The sequence below is a fragment of the Schistocerca nitens genome, chromosome 4, assembly GCF_023898315.1.
Source record: "Schistocerca nitens isolate TAMUIC-IGC-003100 chromosome 4, iqSchNite1.1, whole genome shotgun sequence".
Taxonomy (NCBI): Eukaryota; Metazoa; Arthropoda; class Insecta; order Orthoptera; family Acrididae; genus Schistocerca; species Schistocerca nitens.
The window spans coordinates 388249803-388267970 of NC_064617.1; the positions used below are offsets into that span (position 1 = coordinate 388249803).

The 18168-nt window shown below is 40.0% G+C and overlaps 1 protein-coding gene across 1 annotated transcript in view; it reads right to left on the reverse strand.

The window, feature by feature from the left end:
• Positions 1-242: 242 nt before the first annotated feature.
• LOC126252326 (dynein axonemal assembly factor 4-like) overlaps positions 243-18168 on the reverse strand; it is a 130992-nt gene continuing 113066 nt past the window's right edge. The window contains exons 6-7 of the mRNA XM_049953213.1: positions 13297-13450; positions 243-473 (exon numbers count right to left, since the gene is read on the reverse strand). Of these exons, the coding sequence (XP_049809170.1) occupies positions 243-473; positions 13297-13450 (385 nt within the window). The remainder of the gene's footprint in view (positions 474-13296; positions 13451-18168) is intronic.

An 18168-nucleotide genomic window follows, 5' to 3' on the forward strand; every position in this document is an offset into this window, starting at 1 on the left:
GGACTGAAGACCACAACAACAACAGTACCTGTTGCCACCTGCTAAATTTAGAATTTCCCTGTCACAAAAATTAACTTCAGTTATCCTTTATGTTGCTTTGTGCCCTCATTTTTAATATGGTATTGTACTATTGCAAGTTAATACTTATCAGGTTTAATTCAGGATTAAGTCTCCATAAAGTAACCAACCTTAACAACATAGCATATCCATCTCTAATGTGATCAATGTTGTGGACATTATGATTAATCATCATCTGAAGATGTCTCTTGTGTCTGAGATTCAATTGCTTTCTTGACAAGTTTCATATCATTCCACAGTTTTTCATTTTCTGGTTGCAGTTGTAACGCAGCCTCTAGGTCAGCCAATCCCTGTGGGAGCAGCCCAAGGCGACATAAAGCTGCTGCTCTTCGAGCATGGCAGCAAGCTCGTGCTTCTGCATTCATGGACACATGCGGTGTGAGGAGTTCAAGGGCCTAAAATGATGAAGAGTTAAAAATATAGCAGAATTACTTACGTTTTGTAAATGAGAGTAAAGTTAAGCTTTTTTCACCTTGTATTCACAACTGCACTTTCCACTTCAGAAAATATGTACAAGTAACTTAAGTTACAAACAAGAAAATATAATAAAATTACATTAATGCATCTCATACCAATAATAAAAATTCCTGGCCTCACAGAATGTCCATAGCTTACAAAAAATTTCTGTCATTAGCTGAACTATCAGTGTATGTTTGCAAACCACTAGTACAAACACATTCACTGGACTACTTATCATTATTCTTCTAATACAGCACTATATACAGTCTTCAATTTTGCAATAAAAAGTAATTTCAGAGTACAATACTGTGCCCTGCAGCATATAACTACCTACGCTGATAATTCTGACTGTTTGTGTGTGGCTGCTTTTGCAGATAGGTGTTGAAGGAGAGCAAAACATGCCAGCTCAGAGGCAGCGTAGCCATGTGAAACAAGGTTGCGTTGGGAATTACTGGGAGGTAGGAGAGTAAAGATAGTTAGCTTTCAGAAGCAATGCAAAACGTGGATAAATTTTGTTAATAGTCACAAGAAATAAGTGAGTGGAAATGTTGTGTCACAGGGTAGGCAGTAGTGCAGAGTGTGGTAAGGGGATTGGAGAAATTGATGATGCACTAGAGGGACTGTTTCTACCAGTGCAGTTCAGAGAAAATTGGATTGAGGGAAGATTCTGATGGTACGGCGGGTGCTACTGTGTGCAATGTATTCACTGACCAGGTGCTATGTTTTGCTGTTATTGGCTATTCATGCTAGTAGACAGGTAGTTAAGTGCCATAATCACATAGATGGCAGCACAGTATTTGCAGCACAGTTTGTAAAAAAATTGATCTTGTATGTGGATCAACTACAGTGAAATGATGAAAGGGTGCAGGAAACAGAAGTGGTTTAGGAATGGCTAGGACACTGCAAAAGTTGAGCCAGCAGAATTTTCAACAGAATATCCTTCATTCCAGGAAGTGAAGAAAGGCACAGTCACATGCTTTATGAATATCAATATCTGTTATATGAAGCCAATATGTAACAAATGTAAGTGCCATTAATATATGACATTTGCTGTGTTTTTGTGTTTCTAGTTTCACTTGAGGAACAAGGTGCAAACAAGTGTATATAGCGAGAGAGAGAGAGAGAGAGAGAGAGAGAGAGAGAGAGAGAGAGAGAGAGGGAGAGAGAGAGGGAGGGAGAGAGAGAGAGAGAGAGAGAGAGAGAGAGAGAGAGAGAGAGAGAGAGAGAGAGAGAGGGGGGGGGGGGGAGGGGGGAGGGAGGGAGAGAGAGAGAGAGCTGATACCCAAATCTCCAATTAAGTTGTCTTTGAGCTCATTAATATTATTGTGTATAGATGAACGAAATCTAAAACCAAACACAGATCATAATTCTAGATGTGTGCAGGTATTGTGTACTGAATCTGTTTAAACTGAATGTATATATTAATGTTTTACATTTTATTTATAGTAAACTGGTGAACAGTTTTTTTGGATTATAAATCTATTTTGTGCATTTTGTAACATGATGATCCCCACAAATATTAGATTTTTTGTATCTGGTACATGTAAAATAAATTCCTTCATAAAGATATATTAGAACATATGAGTACAATAAAATTCATTAACAAAAATTATATACTAACTCACTCTCAGCGTGGCTTCAGAAGTCACAAACCAACAGTGACTCAGAGGCAGTTTATCCACATAACACAAGCTGTAGGGCTCACATTATCAAGGGCAGTGCAACACATTGGCCTTGAAACTTTTTTCTTCAGTGGCTAAATTACGAGTTGTAATTCTGAACTGAGAATACTGCTTTGGATTAGATGCACATGATTTTTCAATATTTTAAAACACTGCCCAGCTGACATAAAATTGTACATATTTTCAAACATTTGAAGAATACTGTCGACATAGTGCTATTTTATTAAACCACATTTTAAGTATTACAATTGGCACATGGATTTTATACACATGCCTTGCTACATTACAGTCTGCAGTGCATTATTACTAACTTTAACTACAATATTGTTGACAGAGGCTATTTGCTATACATTTTGAAAAATCTTGTGTTGCTATTTCCTCACGACAAATGATACAGGCCAATCAGTGGAACAGCTGGACAACCATAATACTCTCAAATCCTAATAACTATTTGTTTGAATTAAGATTAGTGATACTCTAGCTGACTTTGTATTGTTTTTGCCATTGTGACTTACATTCCTTTCAGGCATTCTTTAATGACTGATACAGTTAGTTGTGCCGGTGTTCTCATTCTCTCCTAAGGAATGTTGCAGAGTTAGGTTTACAGCTTCTGGCACTAATCACAACATACACTTAGTTTTCCCAACTAGTGTTATAATTTTTTCTCCCCAGAGTTTTTAACTTTCTAAGTTTACAATATGATGGATTTTACTTTATAATGTACTGAGGGTCTCACCGAAGCCTTCACTGACCATAATTATGCTCCAAACCTTGTACAAAAACAAATTACCAGTGCCTTATCTTCCCAGTCTCTCACCAGCTCCTGGAGTCCCACCGTCTGGCCACAGAGGAGCATTCCCCTCATAACTCAGTACCACACAGGACTGGAGCAACTGAATTACATTCTCTGGCAGGGTTTTGATTACCTCTCATCGTGCCCTGAAATGAAAAATATCCTGCCCACTATCCTTCCCACCCCTCCCACAGTGGTATTCCGCCGTCCACCAAATCTACACAATATACTTGTCCATCCTTACACAACACCTGCTCCCAATCTCTTACCTCATGGCTCATACTCCTGCAACAGACCTAGATGCTAGACCTGTCCCTTACATCCTCCTACCACCACCTACTCCAGTTTGCTGCTCACAGTGCGGTTTCAGTTGCCTGAGACTGCAGTCGTGTGTGTGAGTTGTGTGTGTGTGTGTGTGTGTGTGTGTGTGAACTTTCCTTCTCATAACACTGTTACTTTATAATGTGTGCTATAGTAATTTATAATCATTTTCAAGACAATGTGCACAAGTTGGTGCCTGCAATGGCAGTTTGAGCGATGGTGAACATCTGGAATAGATGTTATCTCACTCGTTCTAAGTAGTGGAAACAGGCATAAGTGCATTCTGGTCACTTTATCAATTTCAGTATATACATGGCCTCAGCAGATAGTGGTCCAAAAAGTGTATTTCTAATTTATGACAGACAGGCCTATTATTGCTATGGTAATATAGCTGTTAATAGTTGACTGTAATGAGTAGTTTTATTGTCTTGAGAAATACTGATTGTGTTGTTCAGGTAATGATTCAAAAATCAAAGTGCATAGCGTCTTATTGAGACCAAATAACATGAGATGTTGTCTTCACATACTATGTGGAAATAGAATAATAAATAAAAAAAGAGTACATATAGCTGATTAGGTCGCTGCACTTCTTCAGTGCTCTGGGCTTCATATAACCTTCAACCAGCCATGTGGAGACTGTGGTATATGACTGCATGTATAGTTTTCTAAAATAAAATTTATGGATAGTAAAGACCTCCCCCCATGAACCATAGACCTTGCCGTTGCTGGGGAGGCTTGCGTGCCTCAACGATACAGATAGCCGTACCGTAGGTGCAACCACAACGGAGGGGCATCTGTTGAGAGGCCACACAAGCGTGTGGTTCGTGAAGAGGGGCAGCAGCCTTTTCAGTAGTTGCAGGGGCAACAGTCTGGATGATTGACTGATATGGCCTTGTAACATTAACCAAAACGGCCTTGCGGTGCTGGTACTGCAAACGGCTGAAAGCAAGGGGAAACTACAGCCATAATTTTTCCCGAGAGCATGCAGCTTTATTGTATGGTTAAACGATGATGGCGTCTTCTTGGGTAAAATATTCCGGAGGTAAAATAGTCCCCCATTCGGATCTCCGGGCGGGGACTACTCAAGAGGACATCGTTATCAGGAGAAAGAAAACCGGCATTCTTCGGATCAGAGCGTGGAATGTCAGATCCCTTAATCGGGCAGGTAGGTTAGAAAATTTAAAAAGGGAAATGGATGACTGCATATATAGTTTTCTAAAATAAAACTTATGGATAGTAAAGTGCAAATAGCAGAAATATTCCTTGACTTAACTAAAGCATTTGACATGGCTGACCATGTCATTTACACACAACACAGCTAGATTAGTCTCCAAATGCTTATGAAATGGAGTCTTTGTCACCTGTAGGCCTGTCGTGGGAGGGAGGGAGTGGGGGGGGGGGGAAGTTAGAGAGAGAGAGAGAGATAGAGAGAGAGAGAGTTATGATGACGTTCAAGAAAAAATAAACACTGTCACTGTCCAGTGAGCAAAAATAGAAATGTCCAATATCCAAGCATCTCTATTGATAGTTAACCTGTAGTCTGTAGTAAAGAGAAAAATTATTGGGCCTGAAGATCCAAAGGAACATCAAATGGGGCATATATGTGGCACATCTTAGTTCACAGCAAGTAAAGACTGTTATGCCCTAAACATCCTAGAAAGCTACGTAAATGAGCAACCAATTATTATTACAAATTATGTACATTTTCACTTACATCTAAAATAAGGGATCACTTTCTGGAAGAAAGTCTCCTGCAGCACAGAGTACTTTCAGAATACAAAAGAGTCCTAGTAGAACGAGTGTAGCAGCAGTGGCAGCTGCTGAGCCAAGAGGACATGCAGCAGAAGCACTTGTCTGATAAACTATAAATTAATTTAGTCTCTGTTTTTTGTTCAGGTGCTTCTGCAAAGAAGTGAACTGTACATGCGTATTTTATTGTGTAGACTAGTGGTTGGAAAATGAACTGTAGTTTTTGTCTTTGCATAAGTCCTTTGAATATCCTTGTGTAGGGTGGCTTCCCACTGTAAATTTTCCCATCACCTGAAACTCTGTCACACCACTAAGTTTAAATTTTCTGCTAGTAGACAGCACACAGTTTAGATCAGTGCATTCTAGTTTGAATATTTATCTTGTACAGTAACTTTCCAGCACACAGGATTTCTAATAACAGGTATCTGTAAATACATCAACTTCAGTAGAGAAATTTATCTCTGTTTAATAGCTTGTGGTCTCAGAGTACAGTGATAAATCTGCACAGCAGCTTTTAGTGTTACTTTATTTTTCTTTGGTATATTTTCAAATTCAGTAGTGCCATTTGAGACCTTATATCTATTTTATACACGGTATGATATGGCTACGGATTGTGCTTGTTTTGAGTGGATACAAGGAGAGTTGGCTGCTGTCCATTAACACTGGAAGCTGCACTGGCTGCCATCAATAAGCTTCTAGCTAATGCTCAAAATTGCGGTGATGGCAGGGCACTAGTGACGAGTCCCGCGACACCTTTGGTGCCACTGGAGTCCCATGGTGATCTGGACGTTGCTGCGGCTTCTGATACGCAACATCTGACCACTCTGTCCTCACTCCAGAGGGGGTCGCAGACAGTGGTGGGTTTGCGTGTCACTGGACAGAAGGCAAAAGAGGGAGTAGGCCATGCAGCTGGCTCCCTATGTCTTAGCAACAGGTACGAGGTGCTACCCAGTGTTGATGATAGCTCTGAGCCAGCAGGGGATTCTTCTCTTGTTGGGCCAACGGCCGATTTTCCTGCCCAAACTGGACAAGTACAGAGGGTGGGTATGCCAGTCATTGGGAGCTCCAATGTTAGGTGGGTAATGGAGCCCCTCAGGGAGATAGCAGGCAAGGCAGGAAAGAATTCCACTGTCCATTCAATATGTTTGCCGGGAGGTCTCGTCCATGATGTGGAGGATGCCCTGCTGGTGGCTACCGAATGCACTGGGTGCAACCGGCTGCATGTAGTGGTACATGTCAGCACTAATGATGCCTGCCGCTTGGGTTCTGAGGCCATCTTTGACTCCTTTCGGCGACCGGCTGATTTGGTGAAGGCAACTAGCAATGCATGCAAGGTCCAGGCTAAGCTGTCTATTTGTAGCATCGTACGCAGGGTTGATCGTGGTCCTCTGGTTTGGAGCAGAGTGGAAGGTCTAAACCAGAGGCTCAGACGACTCTGTGATGCTATCGGATGTGAATTTCATGACCTCCACTATCAGGTGCAGAATTGTAGGGTTCCCCTTAATAGGTCAGGTGTGCACTATACGCAGGAAGTGGCTACTAGGGTGGCGGATTACGTGTGGTGGGCACATGGGGCTTTTTTAGGTTAGAGAACCCCTCACTTGGGAACAAAAACGATTTGCCAGTTAAATCAACCACAGCGACCTCAGAGAATCATGGTCCTTGCAGATCAGAGATAGAAAAGATTAATATGATTTTAGTAAACTGCAGGAGCATCCTAGGATAAGTCCCAAATTAGTATCGCTTACTGAAGTTTATAATACACAGATAGTATTGGGAACAGAAAGCTGGTTGAAACCATATGTCAATGACAACGAAATCCTAAGTTCAAATTGGAATGTTTATTGTAAGGATAGGTTAGTCACTAATGGTGGCGGTGTGTTTATTGCAGTAAAAAATTCGATAAAATCTGGTGAGGTTATCACGGATTCCGAATGTGAATTGATCTAGGTAAAATTAAGTATCAAAGAATGGTCAGAAGTGGTGAGCGGATGCTTTTATAGACTACCTGGCTCAGGACCTGTAGTTGTAGAGCGCTTCAGACAGAACTTGTAAAATATCATTAGTAACTTTCCTGAGCATGCCGTCGTAATAGGGAGCGACTTAAACTTGCCAGGTATAGATTGGGAGTGTTATGCCATCAAAACTGGTACCGGAGGCAGAGAATCATGTGGCATTGTTCTGGATGTCTTGTCTGAAAATTGCCTTGAGTGGATAGTTAGAGAACCAACTCATGAGGGTAATGTCTTAGACCTCCTGGCAACACACGCCTTCCGTAGAGGAAGGTATAAGTGATCATAAGGCTGTGAAGCATCTATGACAACGGGTCCTACAAGGAATGTTAAGAAAGGTAGGGAGATATATTTGCTCAGCAGGGGAGACAGGATACAAATGTTAGAATATCTCAGCAGCCATCATTAAATATTCGGTGATGAGGATGAAAATGTGGAGAACAAATGGAAAAAAATCTAAGGCATCGTTCAACATGCCCTAGACAAGTATATTCCGAGTAAGGTTTCAAGGGTTGGGAAAGATCCACCATGGTTTAATAGCCATGTTAGAAAAGTGATATGTAAACAAAGAGCACTTCATCTCAGATTCAAGAGAAGTAAAACCCTAGCTGACAAACAAAAGCTGAACGAAGTGAAAATGAGCGTAAGGAGAGCAATGAGAGAAGCTTTCAATGATTTTGAAAGTAAGACGTTGTCAACAGACCTGAGCAAAAATTCTAAGAGATTTTGGTTGTATGTAAAATCAGTAAGTGGGTCAAAATCATCTTTTCATTCTCTCAGTGACCACACTGGCACCAAAACAGAAGATAACACAGAGAGGGCCGAAATACTGAATTCGGTCTTCTGAAGTTGTTTCACCGTGGAAGATCATAACACTGTACCTCCTTTCAGTCATTGTACAAACATCAAAATGGTGGATATTGAGATAACCGATTGTGGAATTGAAAGGCAGCTACAATCGCTTAGTAGCAGAAAGGCTTCAGGACCAGATGAGATACCTATAAGTTTCTATAAAGATTATGCAAAAGAACTTGCTCCCCTTCTAGCAGTAATTTATTGTAGATCGCTTGAGCAATGTAAGGTACCTAATGACTGGAAAAAAGTGCAGATCATTCCCATTTTTAAGAAAGGCCGTAAGACAGATCCACACAATTACAGACCTATATCGTTGACATCAGTCTGCTATAGAATTATGGACCATGTTTTACGCTTCAGAATTATGATGTTTTTGGAAAATTAACATCTACTCTATAAAAATCAACATGGATTCCGCAAACAGAGAACCTGCAAAACTCAGCTTGCTCAGTTCCTCCATGAGATCCACAGCGCAGTGGACAACTGTGTTCAGGTTGATGCCATGTTCCTTGATTTCAGTAAGGCATTTGACACCATTCCACATTGTCATTTAGTGAAAAAAATACGAGCTTATGGAGTATCGGAGCAGACCTGAGATAGGATTCAAGGCTTTCTTGCAGACAGAACTCAACATGTCACTCTTAACGGAACTAAATAGATAAATGTAAAGATAATATCTAGAGTAACACAGGGAAGTGGGATACAACCAGTGCTGTTTACAATGTATATAAATGATCTAGTAGAATGCTCTTTAAGGCTATTCGCAGTTGTCTATGCCAAACTAGCTATGCCAGAAGATAGAAAGAATTTGTAGAACAACCTGCAGAGAACTGATGAATGGTGCAGGCTCTGACAGCTGACCCTGAAAGTAAATAAATGTCACATATTGTGCATAAATAAGAAAAGGAATCCACTACTGTACAGCTACACTATTGATGACAAACAGCTGGAGACAGCGTCTGCTGTAAAATATCTAGGCATAACTATCCAGAGATACCTTAAGTGGAACGACTATATAAAAACAGATAGTGGGAAAAGCAGACATCAGGTTCAGACTCATCAGAAGAATCTTAAGGAAATGTGACTCATCCATGAAAGAAGTGGCTTATAAGGCATTTCTATGACAGATTCTTGAGTATTGTTCATCTATGTGGGATCCCTATCAGATAGGACTGATAAAGGAGATAGAAAAGATTCAATGAAGAGCCATGCATTTCACCACGGGATCGTTTAGCTGGCAAGAGAGTGTTATAGAGATGCTAAACAAACTCCTCTGGCAGATGTTACAAGAGAGGCGTTGTGCGTCACGGAGAGATTTATTATTGAAATTTCAAGACAGCACCTTTCAGGAGGACTCAGACAACATATTACTTCCCCCACATACATTTCGCGTATTGACCATGAGGAGAAAATTCGACCAATTAGAGCCAGTACAGAGGCTTACCAACAATCGTTCTTCCCACGCACTATTCGCTAGTGGAACAGGGTTGGAGGGATCAGATAGTGGTACTGAATGCACCCTCCACCACACACCATTAGGTGTCTTGTGGAATATGATGTAGACATAGATGTACTTGGAAGAGAATTAGAGAGTAAAGCAGGATTTTAAAGAATTAAATTTTGCACCATTACCATGTATGTATGTTCTGAAAACATCAATGTTCATCAAGACACAAGAAATTAGCAAGGAACTTCATATTTCAATATATCTCCAAAAGGAACCTAGCACATGGGGATCAAACTGAGCAATAAACCTCCTAATACTATAAAAACTATTATGTATTAAAAGTGTAAGAGAGACAAGTATGGACATATATATTGTACCAACCCACGTACTCAGTAAGACAATATTTTGATAAAAACAGTAAAATATGTTTCAATTCACAATTTAAAAACTAAATGCGAAACTCTACTATGTTACCTAGTTGTGTAAGTGAACTTCTTTGAACTTATGAAACAGAATGTGCAAATGTAAATAAATATCATATAGCCTTAGGTTTAAGATGTCTGATGTCATATTGAGGCGAATTATATCCAATAAGTGATGTCAGAGGACACTAACAACATTGTAATACTTCACCTGTGATGGCAGAAAACAGCCCAACCATTATGGAGTGATCACCAGCTTCCACAGTGCCTTGCTGACAACTTGGCCCATGGCTTTGCGGGATCTGCAGCACACTCAAATCGTACCATAAGCTATTAGCAACTGATTTTGGGACTCATCCGACCTGGTCATGATTTTACAGTTGTCTAGGGTCTAACTGATATGGTCACAACCTCATAACAAGTGCTGCAGGTAATGTCATGCTGTTAGCAAAGACACTTGGGTCAGCTGTCTGTTGCCACAGCACATTAGTGCCAAATTTCACCTCACTGTCATAACGGATATGTTTGTTGTACATCCCCATTGATTTCTCTGGTTATTTCATGCAGTGTTGCTTGTCTGTTAGCAATGACAACTCTATGCAGACGCCACAGTTCTGGGTCAATAAGTGAAAGCCACTAAGCACTGTGTTGTCCGTGGTTAAAGGTAATGCCTGAAATTTGGTATTCTCGGTACACTCTTGCCACTGTGGATCTTGGAATATTGAATTCTCTAATAATTGTCAAAATGGAATGTCCTGTGCATCTAGCTCCAACTACCATTCTGCTTTTAAAGTCTGTTAATTCCCACTGTGTGGCCATAATCACATTGGAAAGCTTTTCACATGTATCACCTGAGTACGAATTACAGCTCTGCCAATGCACAGCCCTTTTGTACCTTGTGTATGCGATACTACCACTATTTGTGTATGTACATATCACTATCCCATGACCTTTTATCACCACAGTTTAAACTAACACTGAGAAATAACATTCTGGCACAATATGTGTAACTAGTGGGAAGTTAGTTCAGAAACAGTAGTATTTTAGTAAACCTGCTGCATGAAAAAGCCTGCTATGAGTAACGTTCAGAAGAGCATGTGTGACAGACTGCAAGACATCATTTATTTCTGTAACCATAGATACAGGTTACAAACAAGGCAGTCACAAATTGATGTTGATAAGACAGCAAGACTGATTTGGACATGATTCTTGATCTTTTGTATTGCTGAACATAATGTTTTGTGGTGTGAAACACAGCAGATAAGTATCTGCAACTGAGAGCTCTCCTCAGAAATATTACTGGTATCTGCAATTGAGAGCTCTCCTCAGAAATATTATTGACTTGTGCCTCTGGAGAGTATGTATGAAAAATAAATACATGTACAGTTATTGATTATTTGAACTTTCCACTGACTAACAGTGACTATGGACACAAAGTAGCAAAAGTCAAAGAAGTTATTCATAATGTTTATTGCTACAATCATAGATACACAATGCGATTAGCAAATAATTGTGACCATGACTGCAGAAGATGCCAATAGCATCTTGAAATGAAGGTTAAATATCAGTAAAAGGAACAGTATGCTCAGACATTTGACAGTTATGGAGACTTCTGTTTCAAATGCAAGATCGTGAAACTAGTTATGATTATGTAAGTGATAGAAGTGTAGAAGAAAGATTAAGAAAAGGCAAACCTACATTTCTAGCATTTGTAGACTTAGACAAAGCTTTTGACAATGTTAACTGGAATACTCTCTTTCAAATTCTGAAGGTGGCAGGGGTAAAATACAGGGAGCAAAAGGCTATTTACAATTTGTACAGAAACCAGATGGCAGTTATAAGAGTCCAGGGGCATGAAAGGGAAGCAGTGGTTGGGAAAGGAATGAGACAGGGTTGTAGCCTCTCCCCGATGTTATTCAATCTGTATATTGAGCAAGCAGTAAAGGAAACAAAAGAAAAATTCGGAGTAGGTATTAAAATTCATGGAGAAGAAGTAAAAACTTTGAGGTTCGCCGATGACATTGTAATTCTGTCAGAGACAGCAAAGGGCTTGGAAGAGCAGTTGAACGGAATGGACAGTGTCTTGAAAGGAGGATATAAGATGAACATCAACAAAAGCAAAACGAGGATAATGGAACGTAGTCAAATTAAGTCGGGTGATGCTGAGGGAATTAGATTAGGAAATGAGACACTTAAAGTAGTTTTGCTATTTAGGGAGTAAAATAACCGATGATGGTCGAAGTAGAGAGGATATAAAATGTAGACTGGCAATGGCAAGGAAAGCGTTTCTGAAGAAGAGAAATTTGTTAACATCGAGTATAGATTTAAGTGTCAGGAAGTCGTTTCTGAAAGTATTTGTATGGAGAGTAGCCATGTATGGAAGTGAAACATGGATGATAACTAGTATGGACAAGAAGAGAATAGAAGCTTTCGAAATGTGGTGCTATAGAAGAATGCTGAAGATAAGGTGGGTAGATCACGTAACTAATGAGGAGGTATTGAATAGGATTGGGGAGAAGAGAAGTTTGTGGCACAACTTGACTAGAAGAAGGGATCGGTTGGTAGGACATGTTTTGAGGCATCGAGGGATCACAAATTTAGCATTGGAGGGCACTGTGGAGGGTAAAAATCGTAGAGGGAAACCAAGAGATAAATACACTAAGCATATTCAGAAGGATGTAGGTTGCATTAGATACTGGGAGATGAAGAAGCTTGCACAGGATAGAGTAGCATGGAGAGCTGCATCAAACCAGTCTCAGGACTGAAGACCACAACAACAAACAACAAGTGATAATTTCTGTGCTATTCCAGTTTTAATGGATGTTGTGATGAACTTACGCTCCACTGGTGTTCCATATTGTTTATGGTGAGTTTACTGATCTACTTTTGTTTGGGTGTTAGGCCAGGTTTATTTCAGGATCAGTGTCTGAGTGCATACTGTTTTTTCAAGAGATATGGTGTACAGATGTTAGTAACAGACATTTTTAGCAGTAAAAAATGAATCTGATTTGTAATATCTTTAATGAGTGAGGTTTTCTTTAACATAAAAAATCTGTTATGGTACAGTAACAGTTGGCATTTCCAAAGATTATTGAGGAGAGATGCATTCTTGTTCTGGTTTGTTGGTTTATGCTCATATTACTGAAAAATGCGAAAAAATTAGTGGTCCTCTGAATCATGGCATGCTAACAGTCAATACTGTTGTTAATAGTTTTATTTGTTATAGGAAAAAGATAGGAAGACCAAAAAACATCTGAGCATTGGCCTTAATCCATTTACTCTTTCCCCTCTCCCTCTCTGTCATGAATTACCACAATGTGCCATGGAAATAATAATAATAATAATTATTATTATTATTATTATAAATTAATAAGGATCACAACAGTATGAAAAACAGAACTCATTATCAGCTCCACTACCATTACCATGAACTTCTAGCAACAACAGCGACATCAACATAAATGAAAAGATCACTTACTTCTGAGCAATCCTCAATAGCTTTGTGCACGTTGCCAACAGCCAGGTGTGCAGCAGCACGGTTTGAATACAATGCAGCCATTTTGAATCCAAGATTAATGGCATGACTGTAAGCACTGATTGCTCCCAGGTAATTACCCATTTGGAAAAATGAGCTATAAAATATAAAACAACACAAATCTTTAGATTACTAGTGCAGAGTAATACCTAACCAATAGAAAACACACAGAATATTTTGAAATATTACAGGCATGAATAACATCTCTCCACGTCTATGCAAACATAATTTATTACAAGATGATGTTTCTGAAGCTCTATATTGCAGACTTGGGATCAATCAAAGATATTATTAAATGACACTACTTGAAGTAGGAATTCTTTATGTTCCATTTTCTGTATACTTACACCTTGGCTCATTCCACACTCTAGCATAACAAATGCTCAAATAGATCAACACATCATGAAAGTAAAAATGTCAGTTAAATGAAATGCATTAGGAACATCAGTTATTTCAATAAATACCTAAAAGTATTAGTATCTAAATTATGAGCCTCTTTTCATGTATTGTCCGCAGCTCGTGGTGTTGCGGTAGCATTCTCGCTTCCCACGCAAGGGGCCCCGGGTTCGATTCCTGGTGAGGTCAGGGCTTTTCCCTGCCTCGAGATGACTGGGTGTTGTTGTGTCGTCACCATCATCATTAATTCCCATTATGGTCAGAGGAAGACAATGGCGAACCACCTCCACTAGAAACTTGCCTAGTTGGCGGTGCGGGTCTCCCACATCGTTCCCTATGCTCCTCAGAGTGTGGGACCTCTTCATCATTATCATATTATTCTGGGCATACCAACTGTTTCTGTAACAGTTCCTGGCTGGAATTTATAATGTAGTCTGCTGTCACCAGTTTCAGTAAACTGCCATTGACCCTATGTTATAAATGTGATATAACTGCACAAGAATAGTGGAAGTGTTTATAGAATATGTAGATGCAGCTATATTAGGAGTGCGTAGAACAACAACTGATTTAACATAACATGAATACAACCTGGCCTGCAGCATTTCATGAGGTTTCCGTTGTACTAATAACTGTATCAATGTTACCAGAATGAATTTTAACTCTGCAGTAGTATGTGCACTGACCTGAGACTTCCTGGCAGATTCAAACTGTGTGCAAGTTCAGGACTGGAATCTGGAACCATTGTCTTTTGCAGGCAAGTTGACACACTAAATCCCAGAAATTGTGACAAGAAATTTGAGAAACAGATTATTGTGACATTAGGAGCAGGTGCAGCTGAACCTGCGAGTGCTTGACAGCTGAGGAGGTGGGTCAATAGAGCCAGGCAGGGCTCAGTAGCCACACAAGCTTCGTGGTGTCATTAATAGATTGTGGCACCCTTTGCAGATGGTCTGAGTATGAGAATTTTAGACTGCAGGTCAGGTGTGCACCAGCTTCTACTGCATGGTTGCTATAACCCTGTTGCTGGCATGAGCATAGAAGAAGGGCTGCCATAGCCGAATTGCCTGGTCAGAACAAATATAAAAATCAGACTAAATCTAATAAAAATGAAACATAACTAGTGACAGAAAATCTGTAACATACTTATGAAGACAAAATTAGGACGAGTGCATGGGTGAAAATGCACCCTTGATATGAAGTGTAGTTTTTAAGCTATTTCATATTAAATATTTTATGTATATAAGGAACCTCAAATACAGAGTGAGTCCAAAAGAACTTAACAACTTTGGAATGATATAAAAATTTACTGGGGAAACTTACAGAACCGGTAGATGTGACATTTTTTAGCAAACAGCCTCAAGTTGGATTCGTGTAGTGCATTCTACCACCTGAAGTGCCAGTGTAGTGCACAGTTAAATTGGCTACTTTCACTGGTGAGGAGCATGCTCACTGTGTGTTTTGGTTTCATGAAACGAATTTCTTTCTCTGGGGTTTCATTATTTAAGAGTGTGTGTATGTTTCTCCTCTTCCAAGTTAGACCCAATTTACTGCAACGAGTGTGGGAACAAATTGATTAGTGATGGGATGTTTGCCATATCACAAACGGTAGTCATACTGAACCAAAATGACACTTGATACTTTTATGTGGAACTTGAGGTTGTTTCCAAAAAAATGACACTCATACAGATTCTGTAACTTATCTCAATAAATTTCTATATCATTCAAAAGCTGTAAAGCCTTTTTCGACTCACCCTCGTCTTGATAATGGCTTAACCCTACAATACCAAGGCATTTTCCATAATGTGTAATACCAAGGGAGTGGGGAGATGCATGTTACTTTGTGCCTACTACAAAAAAATTAAATAAAATGATTGTTATTTGTTATTATGGGACCCTGTGATGTAGACAGAGAGGAACGTGGGACTGTAGCTGGGAATAATAAAACACTTGAAGATCAGGGCCGAGTGTTAATACAGTGCATCCTGACAGTTTCCATCTGCGCCCAACATTCCTCCACCCCACACCAACATCTATATTTGGCAGTGACGGCTACATTTGGTGTCAGAATAGCAGGTGTCGTCTGTACAGTAAAACGTTCATGCCCACCACCTGCTTTATAGTCAAAAAATGTGGTGAGTGTTGACCAATTTTTCTTTTTGAGTGTTGGATATTTTCTTTCTTTGCGTTGTCAGAGTAAGTGTTAGTGTGTTTGGGGCAGTAAGATTTTTTTTCTTTTGTGGCACTTAATTACTTTTGTATGGGGTTGAGTATGATGTTTTGTTTATCTCCTCCTAAAACATAAGATGAGATACTGAGCTGCAGGAAGTCAGTTTATTTTTGTAGTTAAATGTTTTGTTTCTGTATGATTTTATAGGTTGAAATTGGGACTAACTGGGAACGAAAGCAACACAATGGCAGAGTCAGGGACGCAAGGTGTGTCGGAACCCGAAGCGGTACAGATTTTGTTGGGAAGGGTAGCACAATTGACAGTGGACAACACACAGTTGAGAAGTGAATTAAAATCTAGGAGTGAGTGGGAAACCACATCTGATCAGTTGTTGTCACCCAGGATACTGCAGCAGGAGACTGATCCAGCTGCTGCGAGTTTGATTATTCTGTTTTCTGGTAAGGCATCTGAGGATGTGCGTTCGTTTATGGAGGACTTGGAAACTTTGGCTGTGATGAATGGTTGGTCTGATGAACAGTTGTTACATGTAGCCAAGATTAGATTAACAGGTGTTCTCAGGCCTTAAGGAAGCCAGGACAGTTGAAGCAGTTGAAGGAAGGGCTTTTACAGAGGTACAGAAACAGCATAGCACTTGGTACTTTAGAGAGAGGTTGAGTAAAATGACAAAGAGACAGGGGGAAAAGGTACAGAAATTTGTGGACAGAATAAGAGAAATTAACGAGTATACTTATGAGTTGGGTCAGAGTGATGAAGTGAATGGTGTCCTGTTGCAGGAGGCCAAGCAAAGGGCACTTCATGTATTTTTGAGGGGGTTACCAGTGCATATGGTGCGGAAAGTGCGTGAAGAGGCTCCAAAAGATTTATATTCGGCCATTCAGCTGGAAATCCAACATGAGGAATTAGACGTGCCAATGGGGGTACATGATAGACAAACAGTGTTTACAGCAGGTATAAAATGTTATGAGTGTGGTTAGTAGAGTGGAGTTAATAGAGGTGGACAATTGCTAAATGGCAGAGGGGGCTCAAGACCCACCTAAGGAAGCCCCCGTTTAATTTCAATGCTACAAATAAGTATGCAGAGGTGGAATGTTCAGTGGTAGGATCCATAGGAACTAAAAAGTTTAACATTTTGTTGGACACAGGGCGCAAATGGCAGTGGCTACTAAGAGTTTAATGGAATGAAGGAAGTTAGAACCACCACATTATAGGTTGCATGGGGGATAAGGAGGTTACGCCTTTGGGGTCAGTGACAGTTGACTTACGCATAGGGAATATCCGATTTGATGCACGCATGGAGGTAGTACCATGAGTAAGTGAGGACTACAACATGATCCTAGGAGTAGATTTCTTGCATCAACATCATGCCAAAATTGACCTTGGACAATGAACTGTGAACTTGGTGGAATGTTATTTCAGCTAGGGGAAACTGTTGTTGATGCAGAGCTGTTGTGTTGATGCAGAGCTGTTGCGAGGGGCATTCAATGTAATGAACAAACCAATTGGGCAGTGTAAATTAGCATTAAGGCTTAATTTGTGTGTGTGTGTGTGTCTAGTGGCACTGGGAAGTCACTTTGGGTAAGTGTAGAGTCAGATCTACCTGTGGGTATGGTATGTGTTATTGTACCATTGGAGGATAAAAGTTTTGGATCCATTAGGTTGTTTTGTGAAATGTATTATTGTACACGTACAAGAGGGAAACAATGGGTGAGTAGTCCCTGTGAACGTGGATAATTTTAGTGCTATAGATGAGAATTTGGGAAAAGGAGTTTTAGTAGTGAATTTGGATGAACCAGATGACAAAGACTGGTGTTTGAGAGGTAGGCGTAACGATCAACAAATAACTGCCGACAGAACTGCATTGTGTAACGAAGTTAAGCATTTGAAAGGAGGAGAAAAAGAGCATATGGAAGAACTGTTATGGGAATTTAAGGATTTGTTTTTTCTGTAAGGGCTGTTACCAGCAATTCCATTAGTTCAACATAGGATACCAACAGGGAACGAAGCACCTGTTTACCATAAACCATAGAGAATACTGAGGTATTTGCAGCCGATTGTGGAGGATTTCAATGATCAGCAGCTTGCAGATGGTATTATAGAGCATAGTAATAGTTGCGGGGGATCGGGCATTGTCATTGTGCCTAAAAAATCTATGGATGGAACTAAGAAATACAGGTTCTGTTGTGACTACCGATACCTCAATAATAAGACAGTAATGGACGCATACCACATTC